Consider the following 26,214-nt stretch of genomic DNA (forward strand, 5'->3'; position numbering starts at 1 on the left):
CTTTGCTTTACTCTTCTTTCTGCTGTACTTTAAATACCAGATTAGACGCCTACTGACCTTGCTTTTAGGCCCCAGATTTTTCTGAATCAAAACTTTTTCCTCTTCATCAACCAGAATGCCATGGTAGTCATGATAAGCCACTTCTCCAAGGGAAAGTGCCTCCGGGGAGATTGGCAAGAGGCCACATTTCATCGCAGAGACCTAGAGACCAAACGGTCGCCATGAAGAAGGAAATGCCGGGGTTACACAAAGACCAATGATATGGTAAATGCTTTCCTCGCAGAAATAAAATAGGAAGGGAAGTGTTTTTGTTCTCTTCTTGAAAACAAATCAATCTATGAACTTAAGACAAACTTGACTTCCAGTGCTAACAATTCACACTTAAAAACAAAATTATCCTTAAACTAGGAGAGCTTCAAAAGAAAATCCACATCTTTCTAGACTTTTTCCCACTGATTATAAGTGCTGTGTAAACCTGGATTTAATTATACAATGAGCACTGCATCTAGTGCAAGGAGCAGACCACAGACTCCTCTGAGGACTCAGTACATTTCAAAAGAAGGCTTCCCGTCAGGTATGGTGGCTCACACCTGTAATCCCAACATTCAAGAGGCTAAGGCAGGTGGATCACTTGAGCCCGGAAGTTCGAGGTCAGCCTGGGCAACAAAGGGAGACCCCCGCCTCTACAAATAATATTTTTAAATTAGCCAGATGTGATGGCATGCATCTGTAGTCAAGAGGCTACTCAAGAGGCTGAAGCAGGAGGAATCCTGAACGCAGGAATTCAAAGCCAGCCTGGGCAACATATGAGACCCTCATCTCTTTAAAAAAAAAAAAAAAAAAAAAAAAAAAGGAGGAGGTTTTCCAAGTGCTCTAAAGTTTTGTGTACTTTTTATCTTAGGTTGTAGATAATACTGAAACACCTAAAAATTAGATGAAAGCAAATTTATACAAGTTTGTATATATGTAATTATATATATACAATTTATATATAATTTCTTATATAATTTCTCTACATGTATTTAAGTAAAACTGACTCTCAAAGAGAAAAATCTAAGTGTTCATAGAGTCCTTAAGTTTCCTAAAATTCCCCAGAGTGGCCTCAGAATATGCCATTTTTGAAGGTCTTCTAAAGACAAGACCTATAGACAGCAACATTATGACCCTAAAGTAACAGGCTCCGAAGATTCAAAAACTATCTTTAGGTACAACAATTCCATACAGAAAAGTTCATCTAAAAAGACAATACCACATTTAACTCCTTCCATAGTATCAGCTCTCATACAAGAAATTTCCTTACCAAGCAAAATTATTTTGATAATTTTAAAAACAGGCTGGGCGCAGTGGCTCGTGCCCATAAACCCAGTAATTTGGGAGCCAAGGCGGGCAGATCACTTGAAGCCAGGAGTTCAAGACCAGCCTGGTCAACATGGTGAAACCCCATCTCTACCAAAAAATACAAACATCAGCCAGGTGAAGTGGCACGTGCCTGTAGTCCCAGCTACTCAGGAGACTGAGGTGGGAGAATTGTTTAGAACCCAGGAGGTGGAAGTCGCAGTGAGCCAAGATCGTGCCACTGCACTCCAGCCTGGGAGACAGAGTGAGATCCTGTCTCAAAAAAACAAACAAAAACACATTACATGATAGCTGTTCATAACCATACTGTCAAAAGTACCTTTAATACTTCTTGGCCGGGCGCGGTGACTCAAGCCTGTAATCCCAGCACTTTGGGAGGCCGAGACGGGCGGATCACAAGGTCAGGAGATCAAGACCATCCTGGCTAACACGGAGAAACCCCGTCTCTACTAAAAAAAAATACAAAAAACTAGCCGGGCATGGTGGCGGCACCTGTAGTCCCAGCTACTCGGGAGGCTGAGGCAGGAGAATGGCGTGAACCAGGGAGGCGGAGCTTGCAGTGAGCCGAGATCGCGCCACCGCACTCCAGCCCGGGCGACAGAGCGAGACTCCGTCTCAAAAAAAAAAAAAAAAAAAAACTTCTTAAAAATCCATAAACATTTTAGTGGCTGGAGTGACATGCATTCTTCCAGGAAAAAAAAATCACATCATTCACACAATGATGTATCTATTACACCACGATGAAACAAACCGGAGGTAATATTCATCCAAATAATCCAACACACATGACATTAAAACATCAAGATCAGGTTCGGCGTGGTGGTTCACGCCTGTAATCCCAGCACTTTGAGAGGCCAAGGTGGGCAGATCACTTGAGGTCTGGAGTTCCAGACCAGCCTGGTCAACATGATGAAACCCCATCATGACTAAAAGTACAAAAATTAGCCGGGCGTGGTGGTGTGCACCTGTAGTCCCAGCTACTTGGGAGGCTGAAGCAAGAGAATTGCTTGAACCCGAGGGGCAGAGGTTCCAGTGAGCTGGGAGTACGCCACTGCACTTCAGCCTGCGTGACAGAGCAAGACTCCATCTCCAAAAAAAAACCCAGGATCAGTTAAAATACAGCATTACTGAATCAATAAGGTCATCTGTTGTACAATAAACCCCAAAAGTTCTTACACAGAATTGGTGATAAAAAGCATATTTCTCAAGTACTGTGCTTTCACATGACATTGAGCAGATAGCCTGCATGTGCACTTTCACACGGAGGGGCTTTGTCAGGGTGGCCTGTTCATACCAGAAGGGGGAGGGGAGGGTTCCTGAGCAGCTTGGAAGCCAAGCCTCGTAACAGCCTGCACTGCCTGTGTCTCTTCCCCCAGCTGTCCTTTTCTTCTCCCCGTCACAATCCAGCCTGGGTCCCGCTGGATGGCTACGGGGAGCTGGACAGGTTGGTTTCTAGGCTTCAACCTCTCCCTTTCCCCAGCTCATCCTCACAGACTGTCCTCATGTTCAAGTCTCCTGCACCCCAAAAACCCTTCCCTGAGCCCACAGCACCCTGAACCCGCCACCCCAGCTTGCCCTATCCTTCTTTTCCCATTCTTGGTCTCGAATGAGGTGCCTGCTTACTGCTGTCATTTTGCACTTCCCCACAGTCTTTGATACCCTGAAATCTTACCTCTCCCTCAAATCTCTATAACTTTGTTTTGTTTACTGTTATTTTACTTTTTTGAGACAAGGTCTTACTGTCACTCAGGCTAGAGTTCAGTGGCACAATCACTCACTGAAACCTCAACCTCCTTGGTTCAAAATCTTCCCACCTCAGCCTCCCAAGTAGCTGGGAGTACAGGCATGCATCACACCTGGTTAATTTTTTAATTTTTTTGTACAGATGGGGTCTCACTATGTTGCCCAGGCTGGTCTCCAACTCCTGGGCTCAGCAATCCTCTCACCTCAGCATCCCAAAGCCGTGTGATTACAGGCATGAGCCACCATGCCCAGCCATAATTTTCTAATTGTTAAATCTAATAGGCATTTTCAGACTTATTACATGTTTTTCAAAATTAAATGGGATATATGGATCCCTTACAAGGAAAAAAAAATTATTTTAAGAAAGTCACACTTAGTGGTAAACCATTTTTTTTATATTCAACAAAATTAGTTTTACTGACTATAAACAAGGAAGGGCAAGTCAGAGGAAATGTGCAGTGCCTTTCACTAAGCAGCTTTAAAACTTGAGATGCTACCAGGGCAGCCACTCACCGCGGCCCCTGCTGGGGTGTGAATGTGCACAACACACTTCACGTCCGGGCGTGCAGCATAAATTGCAGAGTGTAAGGTGAAGCCAGCTTGATTTACTCCCAGATTAGTGCTTCCACGATCTACTACATCTCCTTGCAGATTGATCTTAACCTGAAAATAAAAAAACAAAACATTTAAATACCATGAGGACTTCATTTTTCTTTCTTTTTTTTTCATATGGTCTGGCTCTGTCACCCAGGCTGGAGTGCAGTGGTGCGACCTCGGCTTACTGCATCCTCCACCTCCCAGGTTCAAACAATTCTCCCACCTCAGCCTCCCAGGTAGCTGGGACTACAGGTGCGCACCACCATGCCCGGCTAATTTTTGTATTTTTTTGTAGAGTTGGGGTATTGTCATGTTGGCCAGACTGGTCTCGAACTTCTGGACTCAAGTAATCCACCCGCATTGACCTCCCAAAGTACTGGAATTACAGGTGTGAGCCAATGTACCCCACCGCAAGAGGACTTCAAATTACCCTCACTAGAAACTATTGAAACCCAAGGTGACAATATTTGTAACTTCTCTCAAAGGTTTTTCTGTAACTGAACACATCACATAAAACACAGGCTCTTTCTTGTTTCTTGGGTTTTACATATTTAGCTGATCTGAAGATGTCAAATGACCTAATATGACCTGCACATACAAGCTACCAAAGAGAAGGACATTCTTACCAAACTGGATGCAGTCACTTCACTGTAAAGAAGCCCAAAAGGTACAATGAGGAAGTGTTCCTGCTCAGAGTTCACTCTGGTCTGTGGGGAAAATGACTGAATTAGCTCAAAGATCCAAGTGAAATTATTTGCATCTCTTTCAGGCTACAAACTCACAGGTTTGTTTAGAGTGAGCTATGCAGGGAAGTGTTCGTGCACAATGCCTGTCACGAAGCTAAGGTGTACTGGAAGCTTTCCATTATTCTATTGTACTAATTTATCACATATATAAAGTGCTTCTTGCTCACGTTCATGATAACTGACTTTATACAGGAAAAAAATAGTTCCACACTAGCCTTCTGACAGGTCAATACATTACTGCTGGGTTACTCTATTGCACTTTCTAGTGGCTGCCAGTGTCAAAGACAAAAAGGTCTCACCCTCAGGGATATAACAATGAAAACCAAAACTTACTTTTTTTTTTTTTTTTTTTGGAGACAGGGTCTCACTCTGTTGCCCAGGCTGGAGTGCAGTGGCGTGATCATGGCTCACTGCAACTTCTGCCTCCCAGGATCAAGTGATCCTCCCACCTCAGCCTCCCAAGTAGCTGGGACTACAAGTGCACAACACCATGACCAGCTAATTTTTGTATTTTGTATAGAGACAGGGTTTCGCCACGCTGGCCAGGCTGGTCTCAAAAACTCCCGGGCTCAATTGATCCACCTGCCTTGGCCTCTCAAAGTGCTGGGATTATAGGCATGAGCCCCCGTGCCTGGCCAAAACTTACTTTTAAAAAGTCAAACAGAATGTCCTTTTTTTTTCTCCTTGCTGCAGTAGGCATTGACAAAATGAATTTTTTATTTTTTGAGACCGAGTCTGGCTCTGTGGCCCAGGCTGGAGTGCAGTGGCGCGATCTCAGCTCACTGCAAGCTCCGCCTCCCGGGTTCACATCATTCTCCTGCCTCAGCCTCCCGAGTAGCTGGGACTACAGGCGCCTGCCACCACGCCCGGCTAATTTTTTGTATTTTTAGTAGAGATGGGGTTTCACCTTGTTAGCCAGGATGGTCTCGATCTCCTGACCTCATGATCCGCCCGTCTCGGCCTCCCAAAGTGCTGGGATTACAGGCTTGAGCCACTGCACCTGGCCAACAAAATGAATTTTTAAAAATACTTAACACCTAGGCTGGGCACTGTGGCTCAAGCCTGTAATCCCAGCGCTTTGGGAGGTGAAGACAAGTGGATCACTTGAGGCCAGGAGTTTGGGACCAGCCTGGTCAACATGGCAAAACCCTGTCTCTACTAAAAAAAAATAAAATATACAACTTAGCCGCGTGTGGTGGCAGGTGCCTGCAGTCCTAGCCACTCAGGTGGCTGAGGCATGAGAATCACTTGGAACCCAAGAGGCAGAGGTTGCAGTGAGTCATGATCGTGCCACTGCACTCTAGCCTGGGTGATAGATAAGACCCTATGTCAATAAAATAAAATAAATAATTAAAACCAACCTGTAGGATGTTGATCATAAAAATCACAATGACAGCAATCTCTTCCTTACTGCTTGAGCCGTTTTGATTTTTGTTTTTGTTTTTGTTTTTTTTTGAGATGGGGTCTCACTCTGTTGCCCAGGCTGTAATGCAGTGGCACGATCACGCTCACTGCAGCCTCAACCTCCTGGCTCAAGCGATTCACACATCTCAGCCTTCTGAGCAGCTGGGACTACAGGCACAAGTCATTAAGCCTGCCTATTTTTTAAATTTTTATTTTGGTAGAGATGGGGTCTCACTAAGTTGCCCAGGCTTGTCTTGAACTCCTGAGCTCAAGCAATCCTCCTGCCTCAGCCTCTCAAAATGCTAGGATTAGAGGTGTGAGCCACTGTGCCCAGCATAATCCATTTTTTAAGTCTCTACAACACCACATCCTCATTGCCTTCGTTGGTTTGCCTCTTCATATGGTATGTTTTTCTTCCACAGTAATTCAGATTTGGTTTACACTATGCATCGAGCATATGCTAGACACTAGGAATACAGCAGTGAAAAAGAAGAGACCTGCCCTCAAAAATATTCAATCTAGTTTTTATAATGATTTTGGTATAGGCTCAAAAGGCTTCCTAAAGATTAAGTTCAAACACATTTACTACTGGGTTAAGGAACCCAGATCCTAACTAGGGTCAGATAGGTGGAGCTGAGTGTTTGTTGAAAATGACTTAAGGTGTTTAGTCCAGCTTCCTAACCCACATAGTGATCTCTTCTGTAGTGGCCCAAATCGAAGCACACCCAGGGTCTGCTTGTTCTAGTTTCAGTGACGGGGATGCTCACTCCAGCCTCCCTCATTTCTTCATTCAGGAAAGAAATGGCCACCTACTCAATGAGAGCCCACCACGTCTTGGGTGCTGAAGCACTGTGACAAACAGCTGCTGGACAGACGTAAGGATTAAAACGTTCTTTCTAGCACTGAGAAGAAATCTGTTTTCCTTTGTTTGTCACCACTGCCTCTAGTATATAACACAGAACAAAGTCTAACCCCCTTCTACAATCTAATTTTCAGGCATCTGAATCTATCCTGTCTCCCTTTATATGATCTTTAGGCTAAACTCACCTGATTGCCTTAGTAGAGCGTAACAGGGTTAAGAGCACAAAATCCAAAGTCAGATAAGATTTAGGTTCAAATCCTAGATCTGCCAAGAACTGGCTATGGTGTTTTGGGCACCTTGTTTTCCTCATGACTAAGTGGGGATGAAAAGAGCCTGTGTTGACAATAAAGCTTGCAATAAATGGCATCTCCCCATTATTACCATCATTAGTGGTAGTGGGAGCAGCAACAGTAAATCATTGCTGGGGTCATTTACATGGATAGTGAACTACAACACCCAGTCTCTATAAATCTCTATGACCCAGCTTCTTTGCAAAGCTGAGTCAGCCTTGCTTTCTATTTCCTAAAGTCAGCTCCTTTATCCCTTTTTTTTTTTTTCCTTTTTTTGAGACAAAGCTCATTCTGTCGCCTGGAGTGCAGGGGCATGTTATCAGCTCACTGCAACCTTTGCCTCCCGGGTTCAAGTGATTCTCCTGCCTCAGCCTCTGAGTAGCTGGGATTACAGGCACACCATGCCCAGCTAATTTCTGTATTTTTAGTAGAGACAGGGTTTCACCACGTCGGCCAGGCTGGTCTCAAACTCATGGCCTCAAGTGATGTGCCCACTTTTTCTGGTCTCCAAAAATGCTAGGATTACAGGCGTGAGCCACTGTGCCCAGCCTCCTTTATCTTAAAAAGCATGCAGACTTTCTTCTTTTTTCTTTTTTTTTAAATAGAGACAGGGTTTCACTATGTTGCCCAAGCTGGTCCCAAACTTTTGAGCTCAAATGATCCTCCTGCCTTGGCCTCCCAAAGTGCTGGGATTACAGGCAGGAGTCACTGCACCTGGCCCATGCTGACCTTTTAAACTATTTAACACAAAAGTAAGCAGCTGTCTTAATTCCTAAGTTCAGTCAAAACAAAACATAAAACAAGGGATCTGTGTATATACTGGTTGGAATGAAGAAAAATAAGGATGAAAATAGGAAAAGATTAAGTTTCAGATTTTTTTTTTTTTTTTTTTTTTTTGCTTATTTTAAAAGCCTTTATTTTGAAAACACATATACAAGGGTATTTAGAAGATACAAGGGTATTTAGAAGATATAAGACAATGTAAGTGTAAGTCAAACATCCATGTAGCTATCAATTAGCTTAAGAAATACAGTAATTCTAATGGCCAGGTGCGGTGGCTCACATCTGTAATCCCAGCACTTTGGGAGACCGAGAAGCGTGGATCACGTGGTCAGGAGATGGAGACCATCCTGGCTAAAACGGTGAAACCCTGTCTCTACTACAAATACAAAAAAAATTAGCCGGGCGTGGTGGCGGGCGCCTATACTCCCAGCTACTCGGGAGGTTGAGGCAGGAGAATGGTGTGAACCTGGTACACAGAGCTTGCAGACGGCCGAGATCGCGCCACTGCACTTCAGCCTGGGCGACAGAGAAAGACTCCATCTCAAAAAAGAAAAAGAAAGAAATACAATAATTCTAGTTATCTCTGAAGCTGTTTCTCTTCCCTCATAACCCAAAAGTAACCACTATTCAGAATTACGTAGTAAGCATTCCCTTTTTTCTTTACAGTTTTCCCAGTCATCCCTAAGCAATTTATTGTTTAATTTTTACCTGCTTATTAACTTTACATAATTGAAATCATACTATGTTTTTCACTGACTTTTTTCTCAACATTATTTTTGTGATTCCTCCAGATTATGACCAACATGACTATAATTTATTTTCACTGCTGTATAGTATCCACTCAATGAATACACTAAAATTTATGAATCTATTCTTCCATAAGTGGATGTGGTTTCAGTCTTTGCTATTAAAAACTATGCTGCCATAAACATTCTTGTACCCGTCTCCTACTGTACATATTCAAGTTTCTCTAGCATAATAAAATAGGAGGTAACACCAAGTTATTTTCCAAAGAGCCTAATTGAAGATACAGTCCTGCAGTAGTAAGTACATGGTAGTTCTGTGTGTCTACAACCATCTTTTTTAAAAATTAAAATCTGATGTCTGGGACCAGGCGCAGTGGCTGACGCCTGTAATCCCAGCGCTTTGGGAGGCCGAGGCAGGCAGATCACGAGGTCAGGAGTTTGAGACCAGCCTGCCCAATATGGTGAAACCCTGTCTCTACTAAAAATACAAAAATTAGTGGGGTGTGGTGGCACGTGCCTGTAGTGCCAGCTACTCGGGAAGCTGAGGCAGGAGAATCGCCTGAACCCGGAGGTGGAGGCTACAGGGAGCAGAGATCATGCCACTGACTCCAGCCTGGGTGACAGAATGAGACTCTGTCTCCAAAAAAAAAAAAAAAAAAAATCCTGGTATCTATGACATTTGTGATATGAATTTATAATTTCCTGGTTACTAAATGATTTCAGTAACTTTTCATATTTTTATAAGGCATTCTTATCTCCCCTTCTGTGAAACTCCTTTCTTGCCTTTTGTCCATTTCATACTGGTTTGTCTTTTTCTTACTGACAGTTATCTATTCCAGATATGATTTCTTTTTTTTTTTTTTTTTTTTGAGACGGAGTCTCGCTCTGTCACCCCGGCTGGAGTGCAGTGGCACAATTTCAGCTCACTGCACCCTACACCTCCCAAGTTCAAGTGATTCCTGTCTCAGCCTCCGAGTAGCTGGGATTACAGGCACGCGCCATCATGCTTGGCTAATTTTGTATTTTTAGCAGAGACGGAGTTTCACATGTTGGCCACATTAGTCTCAAACTCCTGGCCTCAAGTGATGTGCCCAACTTGGTCTCCCAAAGTGTAGAGATTACAGGCGTGAACCGCTGCACCCAGCCCCAGATATTAATTTCTGTTGGCTACATGTGGGACAAACCTTCCAGGATGCAGCTTTTATTATTACTGTCTTTATGGTATCTTTTATCTTTTTTTTTTTTTTTTTGAGACAGGGTCTCACTCTGCCACCCAGGCTGGAGTGCAGTGGCACAATCTCAGCTCGCTGCAACCTCTGCCTCTAGGGTTCAAGCGATTCTCCTGTCTCAGCCTCCCCAGCAGCTGGGACTACAGGCACGTCACCATGCCTGGCTAATTTTTTTTGTATTTTTTGGTAGAGATAGGTTTTCACCATGTTGGCCAGGCTGGTCTCGAACTCCTAATGTCAGGTGATCCACCCACCTCAGCCTCCCAAAATGCTAGGATTACAGGCGTGAGCCACCACGCCTGGCCTATGGTATCTTTTAATAAGGAAAAATTTTGTTTACTTCAAATGTAGACAAATTTAACCATCTTTTCTTTTATAGGTGCCAGAGGTTCAAGGCCAGTGATTTTCACCTATATTAGTCCTAAAACTGTTAAAGTATTACGTTTCACATTTAATCTTTAATTCACTGGGATTGCTTTGTAATTATGTATAGTATAGAAGTCTCATATAATTATTTCCACTTGTGACTTTTCTACCCAAGCGTCCCAACACCTGTTATTGCCGAGTCCGCCCCCCACCCCGCTGAGCTGCAATGCCGACCCTGGCATTTCTGTTTCAATGCGTGTAATTCGGTCCCACTGATCCATCTGCATCTTCCTTTGCCCAAAGGACACTACATTAATTACCACCACCTTATATTAAGTTTGACATCTGGTAGGAAAAATCTCCTTGCTGAGCTGTTCTTCAGGAGTGTCTTAGCTATTTTTTTTCCCCCCAAGACGGAATCTTACTCTGTTGCCCAGGCTGGAATACAGCGGCACGATCTTGGCTCACTGCAAGCTCCGCCTCCCGGGTTCACACCATTCTGCTGCCTCAGCCTCCCAAGCAGCTAGGATTACAGGCGCCCACCACCACGCCTAATTTTTTGTATTTTTAGTAGAGACGGGGTTTCACTGAGTTAGCGAGCATGGTCTCGATCTCCTGACCTCGTGATCCACCCGCCTCGGCCTCCCAAAGTGCTGGGATTACAGGCGTGAGCTACCACACCCGGCCGAGTGTCTTAGCTATTCTTGGCCTTCCGCTCTTCCATCTTAATTTTAGAAGCATGCTGTCAGGTTCCACATTTAAAAAATATTACAGAGCTGTTTTTTTGGTCAGTCATTTCTCTTTTGTCTATATATATATATATATGCACATATTTCATGTAGCTGTAAACAGTATACATTTCATATTTTCTCATTTCTAATACCTTCCATTTTTCATGTTTCACTTGTTATACATAATTTTGTAATTGTTTTTCATAGTATACAGCATTTTCTCAAATTGATATTGAATAACTGAGCCATTTCCTATGTACTGCTGAATACTCAAGGACTCTTAAAATATTTCATTATTGGCTGGGTGCAGTGGTTCACGCCTATAACCCTAGCACTTTGGGAGGCCAAGGTGGGTGGATCACTTGAGGTCAGGTGTTCAAAACAAGCTTGGCCAACATGGTAAAATGCTGTCTCTAGTAAAAATACAAAAAAATTAGCCGGGTGGGGTGGCAGGTGCCTGTAATCCCTGCTACTTGGGAGCCCGAGACAGGAGAACTGCTTGAACCCGGGAGGTGGAGGTTGCAGTGAGCCGAGATCATGCCACAGCACTCCAGCCTGGGCCACAGAGCGAGACTCTGCCTAAAATCATAATAATAATAATTTCATTATTACAAATAATGCTGGGCTGGGCACAGTAGCTCACACCTGTAATCCCAGCACTTTGGGAGGCTGAGGCAGGCAGATCACTTGAGGCCAGGAGTTTGAGACCAGCCTTGCCAACATGGCGAAACCCCATCTCTACTAAAAATACAAAAATTAGCCAGCGGCATGGTGGTGCACACCTGCGCATGGTGGCACATACCTGTTCCAGCTACTTGGGAGGCTGAGGCAGGAGGATCACTTGAACCGAGGCAGTGGAGGTTGCAGTGAGCCGAGATTCCACCACTGCACTCCAGCCTGGGTGACAGAGAGACCCTATCTCAAAAACAGTAATAATAATGCTGTAATTAATATAATAATGCTTCCCTCTTTACTTATTTTAAGACTTATTTCCAACTGTAAGCTTAACAGATCTATTAATACATATTTTAATTTTAAAGGCTTAAAACATTCAATTCTCTGAATCTAAAGCAAAAAGGAGAAAGTGCAAAATTACAAACATCAAGTAAAAATAGAGAAGGACATTTTGAAGTCAGTTTCCTCTGCAGTGGTCCCTCCCCGTCAGACCAGCACTGCTCTCCCTGTGTGTCTCTCTTCCCACACATGTACTGCCCCTTCTCTGTGTATGAAGAATGAGACTCTCCTGTTGCAGACCAACGCAGTACCCAATTCAGTACCTCCAGAGGAGACCACTATCACATCCCTGAAGCACAGGGCACTGGTCACAAAGGTGGGTCCAGACCATCACCTCGGAGCTTAACATTCTCTGGAATCCAGAATGGAGTTGAACGAGCACCAGCCACGTTCTGCAGGTGTGAAGCCTTGACGGTATTCCACTGACATCAGGATGGACAGGCCAAGCCATCAGCTAAGAGCCACCAAGAGAGGAAGCCCAGTACACTGTGCTAACTGGGCCACCCTGTCTTGTCCCCCTCCCCCCAGTCCCCACAAACACTTCTCCAGATCCCATGCAATCTTAAAACAAAGATCTGCTTCAGACAATCATCTCCAATCTTCTAACACCTACTAGCAAATTTAAATCCCTTTAGCAGAAAATCCCTATGACCCTCTTTAAAGGGCAGAATGACCTGCTGTCACTTTTTGTTGATACTGTTAGTATTTGCTTTTCTGTTCAGCGTCTGTACCATACCTAGATTGTAAATAAGAAATGGATGCCATAATAGTAAAACAAAATAAACCAACACCTTTCTTCCTTAAAGATTCTCTAGTTCTAGTTTACAAGACATAGGAAACATTTTAGGTAACTTGCATTTCTTTTTACTTGGTATTAAGCCCCATGGAGATAATTTACAGAAGAGTAAACACTTATGTTTTAATTTTGCCAATTCTTAAACAATTAAAGGAGGAAAAAACAAACAATTTAACCAATTCAAACTTATTTAATCAGCATTCAAAATAGGACTAGGCAAACAGCATTTTAAAACCTGCAAAGAATGTGAAGCTGTTATTACAGCTAGGGATTACATTTCCTACCACAGCTGTAACATTTTCATGGCACTAATCTTCAGGCAACCATTTAGCATTAAGTCTCCACTAGAGCATTCTGTCAAGTATGATTAGATGACAGAGGCCAGCACTTTCCCTGTAGCTACCAGGAAGGGAGCTGGCATTTGTGCTACGCTAACGGGACCCACTGATCAAATGTCAAAAGGTCCCAGCGAGCTCTTGTTCATAATCTTACTGAGATCACTTCAGTTAAGCAGGGGGTTTCATTCAGTTTTTCACCTGACATAGGTTTACTGCACGCCTACTCTGTGCCATGGGCCCTGGGGCTACAGCAGAGACCACAACAGAGGCTCTCCCTGTGGAATTTATATTCCTGTGGGCAGAGAGGGACAGTTACAGCTAAACATACAGAATGGATTAACTGCTACAGGGGAATAAAGCAGCAGTGACATTCTACACAGAGTGAACGTGCTGCACACAAGAGCACGACATGGTAAGGCTTGCATTTTGAAAAGTTCATTTAAGCGGAAACAAGAACAGATGGATGGAAGCCAACTCAGTCTCTCTGGCAGAGACCAATATCAAGTCCCAGAGGCACAACACACTAACCACAAGGTGAGCTCCAGACCATCACCTCAGGAGGCTTAGCATTCCTCTGAGTCCAGAATGGAGCTTAACGAAGCACTGCTGGTGGTGAGTCCACGTGTGGAAAAACCTATGTGCGTGTGAGTACGGAGGAAATGCTTCAGCAAACTCAACAGCTTGCCTCGAGAGATGCAAGTATTGGTGGAATTAGGCATCTGCATAAGGTACACTTGATACAAACAGCAGGCACTGTATTAACAACTTAAAATATCCTTTAAAAGAAGTGACATGAAAAAAAATAGAAGACCGGAACAAGTTTCAAAACCAAAGGAAGGAAGCAGTTCAAAGGAAGAAGCTATCTCTACAAACGAGTGAAGGAACAGAAGAACCCTGGCAATGCACTGGGAATCTAAGAAGGCAGGAAGGGTGGAACTCCAAGCCAGGGGAGCAAAGTCTGGCCACAGGCAGAAGGCAGGACATTGTAACAGGTGGTCAAGAGTACAGAATGGCTACAAATGTCAGTAAGGGTACCCACTTTTTCTGTGACATGATGAGGTCATTTGGTGGAAGAAAGAGGTCAGGAGTCTCAAATATAGTGGAGAAGGCTTGAATATTAGTAAGGTTGGAAGAGAGATGAGTTCTGGTTGCCAGGCTGTCATGGGTCCATTTGAGATTTGGGTGAATCTATGGAGAAAGGCAATGGGCTCTGCTAGGAGGGCTTCCACAGCAGGATTTGGCTACTCAGAAGCTGGGAGGGATAGTACAGGATTGGCAGAGTATTACTGAAATGAGGGACCAGGAAATACAAGATGGACAAAGTAGGGAGTGAACAATAGCTAATGGATTGGGATGAAGAAGTGAATGTCCACAAGGGAAGGACTCATGTTGTCCACTGATAAAACCCCAGTTAGAACAGCACTTGGTCCAGAGAAAGCAGATACCCAGAATGAAGGAAAAGAGATCCTAATAACATTGAAAAATAGTTAAAACTGGAGTAGCTGAAGAAATAAGTTTGAGAGATGGAAGGCTTTGGTCAGACTAAGAAAGAAAACATCATCATTCTTAGGTTTTTAAGCATAAAAATAATTTTAGAAACTGTGTATAATCTGGTAAACACTTAGTTGATTAGGTTAGCATGCAAGAAAGAAATTTTCAAGAACTGCTGTTCCTGTAACTTTTAACCCAAATTGGCTGATTCTCAGGTTATTAAGACTCTGTAGTCAGGAATCAGAAGAGGTATTTCCAAGACTTATTGAAGCTCAGCCTGCTTTCCTCTTCTCCTAAATGCAAAGAGGTGGTGCCAGACACAAAATATTTCATTTATCTTTCAGTTACTACCCCACTGAATACTCACTGTGATATGATTGTAGATAAGCTGAGACCACCCAAAGAGATCTGCTAGTCTATAAAACGCTGCCAATTTACACCGCAACAACTTCTCTCCTTTGTCATATGCAATCGAATCAGATCCTCTAAGATCGTTCACAGGAGTCACCATACCAAGACCTGAAATACAGAAAAACAAGACTCAGCCAGGTGCAGCGGTATAGCCTGTAGTCCTAGTTACTCAGGCTAAGGCAGGAGGATCACCTGAAGCCATGAGTTTGAGGCTGTAGTGCTTATGTTCGCAGCTGTGAATAGCCAAGGCAACAAAGCGAGACTTATCAAAAAGCCTCAAAGATTAACATTTCTTATCAAATGTAAATCAAATACTAATGGTTCTGAGATATTTATCTTCCACATTAGGCAATAAAGTCTTGACAACTTCAAAGACACTTTCATAATGACTGTTTTCCAATACTAACACAATTAAGTTAGAAGTCAATAACAAAAAGATAGCCAAATTTGTGGGGTGCAGTAAAGACTGCTTAAAAGGAAATTTACAGCATTAAACGTATACATTAGAGAAAAGTGTTTTTAAGGCTTTTTGATTAAAGCAAAAGTTGAATCTTTGAGAAGATTAAAAATAAAATACAAATAATAAAATAAGATAAACCTCCAGCCAGACTTAACGAAAAACAGGAAATAGAAATAACCAATATGGGCCGGGAGCGGTGGCTCATGCCTGTAATCCCAGCACTTTGGGAGGCCGAGGTGGATGGATCACAAGGTCAGGAGATCGAGACCATCCTGGCTAACACGGTGAAACACCGTCTCTATTAAAAATAAATACAAAAAATTGGCCAGGCGTGGTGGCGGGCACCTATACTCTCAGCTACTCGGGAGGCTGAGGCAGGAGAATGGCGTGAACTCCCGAGGCGGAGCTTGCAGTGAGCGAGATCATGCCACTGCACTCCAGCTTGGGAGACAGAGCGAGACTCCGTTTAAAAAAAAAAAAAAAAAAAAAAAAAGAAATAACCAATATGAAGAAGTGGAGAGAGGACATACTACCCATCCTACAGACATTAAAAAAAGAATAAAGGGGCCGGGCGCGGTGGCTCAAGCCTGTAATCCCAGCACTTTGGGAGGCCGAGGCGGGTGGATCACGAGGTCAGGAGATCGAGACTATCCTGGCTAACATGGTGAAACCCCGTCTCTACTAAAAAATACAAAAAACTAGCCGGGCGTGGTGGCGGGCACCTGTAGTCTCAGCTACTTGGGAGGCTGAGGCGGGAGAATGGCGTGAACCCGGGAGGCGGAGCTTGCAGTGAGCCGAGATCACGCCACTGCACTCCAGCCTGGGAGACACAGCGAGACTCCGTCTCAAAAAAAAAAAAAAAAAATAATAAAGGGATTACACAAACAACTATACCAGCAAATTATTTAACTTAGATGAAACAGACAAATTCTTTCAAAGATAAAAGCTACCAAAGTTCACTCCAGAAGAAACAGATATCCTGAATAGCTATGAAGCAAAACTTACAGTTAAAAACATTTCCACAAAGAAAACTCTAGATCCAGACAACTTCACTGTCAATTCTGCAAAACATTTAAGGAGGGAATAATACCAATTCTACATAAACTCTTTCAGAACACCTTCCAACTTATTCTTTTTTTTTTTTTTTTTTTGAGACGGAGTCTCGCTCTGTGCCCCAGGCTGGAGTGCAGTGGCACAATCTTGGCTCACTGCAAGCTCCACCTCCCAGGTTCACGCCATTCTCCTGCCTCAGCCTCCTGAGTAGCTGGGACTACAGGTGCCTGCCACCACGTCTGGCTAATTTTTGTATTTTTAGTAGAGACGGGGTTTCACCATAGCCAGGATGGTCTCGATCTCCTGACCTTGTGATCTGCCCACCTCAGCCTCCCAAAGTGCTGGGATTACAGCCACTGTGCCTGGCCACTTTCCAACTTATTCTATGAAGCCCAGTGTTACTTTGATAGCAAAACCACACAGAGACATTACAAGAAAAAACAGACCAATATCTCTTATGAATAGAGACTAAAAAGTTCTTCACGAAATTTTAGCAAATAATACAGTAATATTTAAAAAGCACACACCCACATCACAACCAACAGGCTTTATCTCAGGAATGCAAGGTTAGTTCAGCATTCAAAAACCAATAAACAATGGCCAGATGCTGTGGCTCACACCTGTTATCCCAGGACTTCGAGGGGCTGAGGCGGGAGGATCACCTAAGGCCAGGAGTCTGAGACCAGCCTGGGCAACAAAGCGAGAGAAAAAAAAGAAAGGAAAGAAAGGAAAGAAAAAAAGGAAGGAAGGAAGGGCCAGGCACAGTGGCTCACGCCTATAATCCAGCACCTTGGGAGTCTGAGACAGGCAGATCACGAGCTCAGGAGATCAAGACCATCCTGGCTAACACGGTGAGACCCCGTGTCTCTACTAAAATTACAAAAACATTAGCTGGGCGGGGTGGCGGGCGCCTGAAGTCCCAGCTACTCAGGAGGCTGAGGCAGCAGAATGGCATAAACCTGGGAGGCAGAGCTTGCACTGAGCCGAGATCACGCCACTGCACTCCAGTCTGGGCGACAGAGGGAGACTCCATCTCAAAAAAAAAAAAAAAAAAAAAAAAAGGGGAGGGAGGGAGGGAGGGAAGGAAGGAAGGAAGGAAGGAAGGAAGGAAGGAAGGAAGGAAGGAAGGAAGGAAGGAAGGAAGGAAGGAAGGAGGAAGAAAGGGAAGGAGGGAAGGAAGAAGGAGAAAGAAAAAAGGGAGAGGAGAGAGGGAAGAGAAGGAAGAGAAAGAAAGGGAGGGTAGAAAAAAGGGAAAGAGGAGGGAGGGAGGAAGGGAGGGAGGAAGGAAGAAAGGGAAGGAGGGAAAGAGAGAAAGAGAAAGAGAAAGGAGGGAGGGAAGGAGGGATGGGAAGGGAGGGGAGAGGAGGGGAGGGGAGGAGAGAAAAGGAGAGGAGGAGAAAAATTGGCCAGGCACAGTGGCTCACACCTGTAATCCCAGCACTTTGAGAGGCCAAGGCGGGTGGATCTAGAGGTCAGGAGATCGAGACCATCCTGGCTAACACGGTGAAACCTCGTCGCTACTAAAAATACAAAAAATTAGCCGGGCGTGGTGGCGGGTGCCTGTAGTCCCAGCTACTTGGGAGGCTGAGGAAGGAGAATGGCATGAACCCGGGAGGTGGAGCTTGCAGTGAGTCGAGATCGCGCCACTGCACTCCAGCCTGGGCGACAGAGCAAGACTCCATCTCAAAAAAAAAAAGAAAAAAAGAAAAGAAAAGAGAAAAATTAACCAGGCGTGGAGGATCTCTTAAGCCCAGGAGTTCAAAGTTGGAGTGAGCTGTGATCGTGCCACTGTACTCCAGCATGGGTGAAAGAGCAAGACCTTATCTCTAAATAAATAAATAAATACACAAAACAAAAAAAAAAATACCAATAAACATAATTCACCATATCAAACTAAAGAAGAAAGACTAGGTGATCATTTTAACAGAGAGAAAAGCAGCATTTCACAAAATTCAATATCCATTTAGAAGGAAAGTTCTCAACAAATCCAGATAATAACTGCAATGATGTGAAACACACTGACTGTTTAAACCATAAATTCAAATGATACTAAAAAAAAAACTAATTGTTCATCACTGAAGGATGACTGGAAACCAACTTATTATTTTGGAAAGGGATCCTGCCTTTCCTACACAAACTGTACCACCAGGTAACCGAAAGAACTGAAGGGAAGTTTCTCCTGACAGAATATTCTTGCTAATTAATACAGAAGAAATAGGCCACGTGTGGTGGCTCATGTCCATAATCCCAGCACTCAGGGAGACTGAGGCAAGTGGATCACTTGTGGCGATCAGGAGTTTGAGACCAGCCTGGTCAACATGGCGAAACCAGTCTCTGCTACAATACAAAAATTAGCTAGGAGTGGTGGTGCGCGCCTGTAATCTCAGCTACTTGGGAGGCTGAGGCAGGATAATAGCTTGAATCTGGGAGGTGGTGGTTTGCAGGGAGCTGAGATCGCACCACTGCACTCCAGCCTGGGAGACAGAGCAAGACGCCGTCTCAAAAACAACAACAAAATAAACAGAATCCACATGAAAACTTTACTGGTGGTGGCCATGTGATTTCAGGATGGAGGCTTCAGCTATGGATTAAATGTGATTCTTAATATTCTACGACATTAATTACAATATATATCAGATCTGGTGAATGCTATTCAACTTCTAAGAATACCACAGAGGAGACAGGTAAAGAGCAAATGTCAGCAGATCTAACAGAAACCAGTACCTTATTTTGGGCACTCGGACTTGACTATCCAACCAGACCCATCCGAGACTAATCCTGTACAATACACGGTGGCTCAGATTAGTTGATGCTTTGTCATGTTAAACATTTACAAACTCGATCACTATGGCAAAGCTCCATTCTTGCACAGCTGACCATTCTTTGCTCACATTCACCCATCCAGTATTTTTCCTCTGGCTTTTCTTTTAGAATTTCTCTTTCTCACTAGCTGGGACGCAGCAGTGAAGAATGCCAGGTAAGAAATGCTGGCCAGGCAAAACCGACAAGCCACTCCACAAGCATTATTTGATTAGTTTATTTTAATCTACATAGGGGCTGGGAAGACACATAAAAAGTCATCTGCCTCGGAAATAACAGTCTCACTGGCTAAGAAAAGAGGAGTCTGCACCATTCAAGACGATTTCAGAATTCCAGCCTATGTTTTACTATGACTAACGAAAACACATTAATTTTCAAAATACTCAACTCTGTCATGTTACACAGTTATATGCCCATTTATTTCACATGAGCAATCTTCAGGAAATTTTACCTGAAAACTACAGAACATATATCAAAAATCAGGAACTACTCACTCATGTTTAAGGCAGCCATCCCTCCTTGCGGAGCTGCTGGGTAGACATTTGGTACATTCGTGGTCATAAAATCTGCAATCTGCTGTAATGCCAATAGGCCTGTGGGGTTCTTCCCCTTCTTAAATTGCTCCTGTATCATTGATTCCAATTCTTCACAGAAAGCCTAGTAAAAAATATTAAAACACTGAGACACCATTTATTTTCTGTTCCTTGGGCAGAGGGTCAGGAGTAGCTATCACATAGACCAATTTTTTGTTTTCATCCAGTGCTGGAAAGGCAAACGGATATTCTCACACATCACTGCTGGGAATATAAACTGGTACATTCTTTTCTAGAAAGAATTTAATACAATAAAAGCTTAAAACTCTGAACAGGAATTCTACTCTTAGGAATCTATTTTAAGGAAACATTCAAGGAAATGCTCAAAGACTGATTCATTTGGATGTTCATTCCAGCATTATTGATAAAAGGGAAAAATATCCTACATTTCAATCAACAGAGGACTGATAAAATACACTGGGAATGCTATGCATGCATTCAACATGGAAAGCTAAAAAAACTTAAACGGCATAAAATTGCTCTTGATATATGTTTGAGTGACAATGTTATCAAGCAGTATAACCACTCCATATTACAGCAAATACATACCTAAAGATAGAAAAAGATTAAAAGTAAATACATTGGCTGGGCGCAGTGGCTCATGCCTGGAATCCCAGCACTTTGGGAGGCGAAGGCAGGTAGATCACCTGAGGTTAGGAGTTCAAGACCAGCCTGGACAACATGGTGAAACCCCATCTCTACTAAAAATACAAAAAATTAGCCAGGTGTGGTGGTGGGCACCTGTAATCCCAGCTACTTGGGAAGCTGAGAAGAGAGAATTGCTTGAACCCAGGAGGCAGAGGTTGCAGTGAGCTGAGATTGCGCCACTGCACTCCAGTCTAGGGGACAGAGCAACACTTTGTCTCTCAAAAAAAAAAAAAAAAAAAAAAGTAAATACATCAAAATGTTCATTGTATTCCTTTTAGTCATAGAATTATTAGTAATTTTTCATATTCTACTTTATCCTTTGCAGTACTTTCTTCAAAATACTTTTCAAATTAGTTTTAAATGTGGAAAAAAAACCTAAACATCCATCCTTTATCAAATAATACTAAATCAGGCAAAAAAAAAAAAAGTGCAATTGGATTGATGGTGATTTTAATAGAAAATCACTATTATAACAATACAGATGATTTATATTCCCTACCTGCACTAAAATAATTTTTTCGGCCGGGAGCAGTGGCTCACGCCTGTAATCCCAGCACTTTGGGAGGCCGAGACAGGCGGATCACGAGGTCAGGAGATCGAGACCATCCTGGCTAACACGGTGAAACCCCGTCTCTACTAAAAAATACAAAAAACTAGCCGGGCGAGGTGGCGGGCGCCTGTAGTCCCAGCTACTCGGGAGGCTGAGGCAGGAGAATGGCGTGAACCCGGGAGGCGGAGCTTGCAGTGAGCTGAGATCCGGCCACCGCACTCCAGCCTGGGTGACAGAGCGAGACTCCGTCTCAAAAAAAAAAAAAAAAAATAATAATAATAATAATAATAATTTTTTCACATACCCTGTAAAGAAATAAATATCGGCCAGGCGCAGTGGCTCACGCCTGCCTGTAATCCCAGCACTTTGGGAGGCTGAGGCAGGCGGATAACAAGGTCAGGACATCCAGACCATCCTGGCTAACACGGTGAAACCCCATCTCTATAAAAAATACAAAAAATTAGCTGGGCATGGTGGCGGGCGCCTATAGTCCCAGCTACTTGGGAGGCTGGGGCAGGAGAATGGCGTGAACCCAGAAGGCGGAGCTTGCAGTGAGCCGAGATCAGGCCACGGCACTCCAGCCTGAGGGACAGAGTGAGACTTCAGTCTCAAAAAAAAAAAAAAAAAAAAAAAAGAGGCCAGGCGCGGTGGCTCACACCTGTAATCCCAGCACTTTGGGAGGCCGAGGCAAGTGGATCACGAGGTAAGGAGATCGAGACCATCCAGGCTAACACGGTGAAACTCTGTCTCTACTAAAAATACAAAAAATTAGCCAGGCATGGTGGCCTGTAGTCCCAGATACTCGGCAGGCTGAGGCAGGAGAATGGCGTGAACCCGGGAGGTGGAGCTTGTAGCGAGCCAAGATCGTGCCACTGCACTCCAGCCTGGGCGACAGAGCGAGACTCCATCTCAAAAAAAAAAAAAAAAAAAATCTTGTCAAACAATTATAAATGATATCCAATATGAACATGTAAATTCACTGGATGTTAATCCACATCAAATTTACTTCTGGTTTGTCACTGCTTGAGCTGAAAACATATTGCAGGAAATTGCCAAGAGACAATCTAAGAGTACCTATCACTTGGGGGAAGCACACAACAAATCCATGTACTGCTGTTAATTAAGGGTACAACAGAATGTGTCAAGAGCCCTCTGAGGACCTCCTATTTACCAAACCATGACAAGTAATGTCACAGATCATATTTTGTAGTCATCCATGAGGAAGGGAAAAGCTGAGAGGTACTCTGACTGCAAGCAAAAAATAAAGAAAAAAAGCAAAACATGGTGATTATTTAGCCATCTTTGTTATCAAAGCACAATGCAATGAGAAAGAAAGAGAGATAAAGGGAGATATGTGCAAATAAAGATAGGCCGGGCACAGCGGCTTCCACCTGTAATCCCAGTACTTTGGGAGGCCAAGGGAGGCAGATCACCTGAGGTCAGGAGTTTGAGGCCAGCCTGGCCAACATGGTGAAACCTCGTCTCTACTAAAAATACAAAAAGCCAGGCATGAAAGCTCGTGCCTGTAATCATAGCTACTCGGGAGGCTGAGGCAGGAGAATCGTTTGAATTCTGGAGGTGGATGCTGCAGTGAGCCAAGACCATGCCACTGTACTCCAGCCTGGGTGACAGAGTGAGACTCCATCTCAAAAAAAAAAGAGAGAGAGTAAGAGATACAGATGGCATCTCCTGAACATCACTGACAGTGCTGGTCACAGGGAAAGCAAAAGCTAAAGCTCCTTGCCTTCGGGAGCCCTCAGTCTGAAAATTCAAAGGATCTATTTCAATGGTTTTCAAATCCACATACAGATCTGGGGAAAGTTCAATTCGACACACACTACTAAGTACCAGGGTGCTGTTTTAGGCGCTAAGGATATACATACTGATAAATAATATGGTCCTTGCCATCCAGAAACTTAAAGCTTGGTAAGGAAGACACAAAAAGAGAAAACCACAGTATGGGAGCCCTATGCATAAACAGCATTTCAGATGACCTGTACGTGCAGAAAGGACACGTGGCACAGAGCTGAGCTTAGTCCTGAGTGAGGGCCTAGAGCCACCAATCTGGATCTTAACGTCTGGCTCCAGCCAGCTGTCACTAGCCTAAGGACCTTGTGTGTGCCACTTTGATCGTAACTCTTGCTGGTTCAACATCCATACTCTCAGCTTGGGACCCTCCCTACCTCTCCGCTTTTAGACCTCCTCTCCTCCAAAGATCCTGGCATCCAACCCACCTCAGGCTCCCACATCCATGGTCAGCACTACACCTGCTCATTCCTAGTAACCATGCCCCCTCTTCAACCCCAAAGCCAAGTATGCGCCCTGCAACCACCCCTCCTAGCATCCAGCTCACACTTTCTTCCATCCATTCATCACCCTAACACCTTCTCACCTTTGATCACTTCCCCGTTCTGAACTCCCTCACTGGCTTAGATCCATTGTAATGACTACATTGTAATCACTTTCCTGCTAACACCTCCAAATCTACCAAACCATCTGGCAAAACCTCAAGCCCCAGGCTGGAGTTCAGTGATGTGATCATAGTTCACTGCAGCTGCAAACTCCTAGACTCAAGTGATCCTCCTATCTCAGCCTCCCAAAGCACTGGGACTACAGGTATGAGCCACCATGCCCAGCCTTGATGGTTACTGTGTTCTAAACCATCTGTGGGCAAGAACTTTACTCTCTTATCTCTGCATCCCCAGTGCCTAGAACAACGCCTGGCACACACTAGGTGCTATCACTTTCTCAACTATCCCAAGTCATTTTTACTTAGCTTCTTGCTGTTTTTATGTAAGACAACTGCTCGAGCCAAAAGTCCAGGTGCTATCCTAATTCTTTTTTTCCCTTTCACTTCTTCCATCCCATCCATCAGCAAGTCCTATTGACACTACCTTCAAAATGAAAGCCATACAAATCTACCTCTTCCTCCCTCTACTACGCCATCTTGGCCCAAGCTGCCATGATCTCTCATTTGGAAGACAGCTTTTTCTCTTGCCCCAGCCAATTTTTTCTCTAAACCAAACCCAGATTAATTTTCTTTAAAATTCTATTTGTCCTTTCCCTGTCTGCAGCCCTCCAATGACTGCCACACACAGAATGCAATGGAAACTCTCAATCTCAGCAAACACGGCCTTCCAGGATCTGCTCCCTCCTCTCTCTCCAACTTCACTGCACCTCACTCTGCCACTCCCAGGCTGAACCACATTGTCTGCCTTCTGCCTCTGTGGGCTCATCAAGCCCATCCCTATCCTAGGAATTTCATGTTAGCTGGTTCCTCAGCCGGGAACATTTCTCCTTTTTTTTTTTGGAGACAGGGTCTCACTCTGTCACCCAGGCTGAAGTGCACTGGCACGATCACAACTCACTGCAGCCTCAGCTTGAGTGATCCTCCCACCTCAGCCTCTTGAGCAGCTAGAACTGCAGGGGCACGCCACCACGCCCAGCTAATTTTTATATTTTTTGCAGAGATGGTGTTTCACCAGGCTGGTCTCAAACTCCTGGGCTCAAGTGATCTACCGCCTTGGCCTCCCAAAGTGCTGGGATTACAGGCGTGGGCCACCGTGCCCAGCCAAGCACCCACACCCAGCCCCCTGATTCTTGAAAGACTGGCTCCTTCCTGTCATTGAGTTCAGATTAAACCTTCCCACCTGAGAACAGCCTTTCTGACCACAGTCACACTTAATCTAATCATCCTACTACTGTCTGCATTGCCCTTCTGCTTGTTCTTTATTGTTTATTTCCTTCAACTAGAACGTAAAGTCCAAGACTTATCTGGGTAGCTACACAAGCAACATTTATGTCAAAATTCACCAAGCTATATACTTAAGATTTGTGTGCTTTATGTAAGTTAGACCTCAGTAACAACTACTAAACAAATCTACTAAAGGCCTTGTATGTCTAGTTTATAAATCCCCAGTCCTTACACAGCACATAAGAGACATCAACAACTTTTTTTTTTAAGAAAATCAGGCCGGGCGCGGTGGCTCACGCCTGTAATCCTTTTGGGAGGCCGAGGTGCGTGGATCACGAGGTCAGGAGATCGAGACCATCCTGGCTAACACAGTGAAACCCCGTCTCTACTAAAAATACAAAAAATTAGCCAGGCGTGGTGGCGGGCACCTGTAGTCCCAGCTACTCGGGAGACTGAGGCAGGAGAATGGCTTGAATCCAGAAGGCGGAGCTTGCAGTGAGCCCAGATCGCGCCACTGCACTCCAGCCTGAGAGATAGAGCGAGACTCCGTCTCAAAAAAAAAAAAAAAAAGAAAATCAATAAATTGCTGCCAAATGACACTCCCCTGATACGAAGGGGCATAGTGAGAACAAATCAGAAGAAGGGACAAAAAAGGATGAAGCATACACAAAGCCAGCAGCATCAACATGAGAAAACTATGCAGATACAACTACTAGACTGAAAGGTGCAATCTGGAAAACACTCAGCTGGGCATGACTATGACTCAAAATGCTGACTCTAACTAAAGGTATCAATCAATAAGCAGGTACTGTTAAGGCCTACTATATACCCAGGACTGAGCTAGGGTTTTTTTGGTTTCTTTTTGAGACAGTCTCACTCTGTCGCCCAGGCTGGAGTGCAGTGGCACAATCTCTGCTCACTGCAACTTCCGCCTCCCGGGTTCAAGCGATTCTCCTGTCTCAGCCGCCTGAGTAGCTGGGATTACAGGCATGTGCCACCACACCAGGCTAATTTTTGTATTTTTATTTATTTATTTATTTATTTATTTATTGAGACGGAGTCTCACTCAGTCGCCTAGGCTGGAGTGCAGTGGCAATCTCTGCTCACTGCAACCTCCGCCTCCCGGGTTCAAGCGATTCTCCTGCCTCAGCCTCCCGAGTCGCTGGGACTACAGGCATCCGCCACCACGCCTGGCTAATTTTTTTTTTTGCATTTTTAGTAGACACAGGGTTTCACCGTGTTAGCCAGGATGGTCTCAATCTCCTGACCTCGTGATCCACCTGTCTTGGCCTCCCAACGTGCTGGGATTACAGGCATGAGCCACCGCGCCTGGCCAATTTTCGTATTTTTAATGGAGACAGGGTTTCACCATGATGGCCAGCCTGGTCTCGAACTCCTGACCTCAAGTGATCCACCCACCTCGGCCTCCCAAAGTGCTGGGATTACAAGCGTGAGCCAACGCACCCAGCCTAAGCTAGGTATTTTTTAAATTG

The 26,214-nt window shown here is 44.2% G+C and overlaps 1 protein-coding gene across 8 annotated transcripts in view; it reads right to left on the reverse strand.

Annotated features, from left to right (window-relative positions):
• ADD1 (adducin 1) overlaps window positions 1-26,214 on the reverse strand; it is a 93,629-nt gene that overhangs the window by 30,576 nt on the left and 36,839 nt on the right. For all 8 annotated transcript variants that reach the window (XM_050792275.1, XM_050792279.1, XM_050792274.1 and 5 more), the window contains exons 3-7: window positions 19,731-19,893; window positions 14,860-15,011; window positions 4,323-4,403; window positions 3,613-3,762; window positions 58-201 (exon numbers count right to left, since the gene is read on the reverse strand). In XM_050792275.1, the coding sequence (XP_050648232.1) occupies window positions 58-201; window positions 3,613-3,762; window positions 4,323-4,403; window positions 14,860-15,011; window positions 19,731-19,893 (690 nt within the window). The remainder of the gene's footprint in view (window positions 1-57; window positions 202-3,612; window positions 3,763-4,322; window positions 4,404-14,859; window positions 15,012-19,730; window positions 19,894-26,214) is intronic.

This window comes from Macaca thibetana, chromosome 5, assembly GCF_024542745.1.
Source record: "Macaca thibetana thibetana isolate TM-01 chromosome 5, ASM2454274v1, whole genome shotgun sequence".
Taxonomy (NCBI): domain Eukaryota; kingdom Metazoa; phylum Chordata; class Mammalia; order Primates; family Cercopithecidae; genus Macaca; species Macaca thibetana.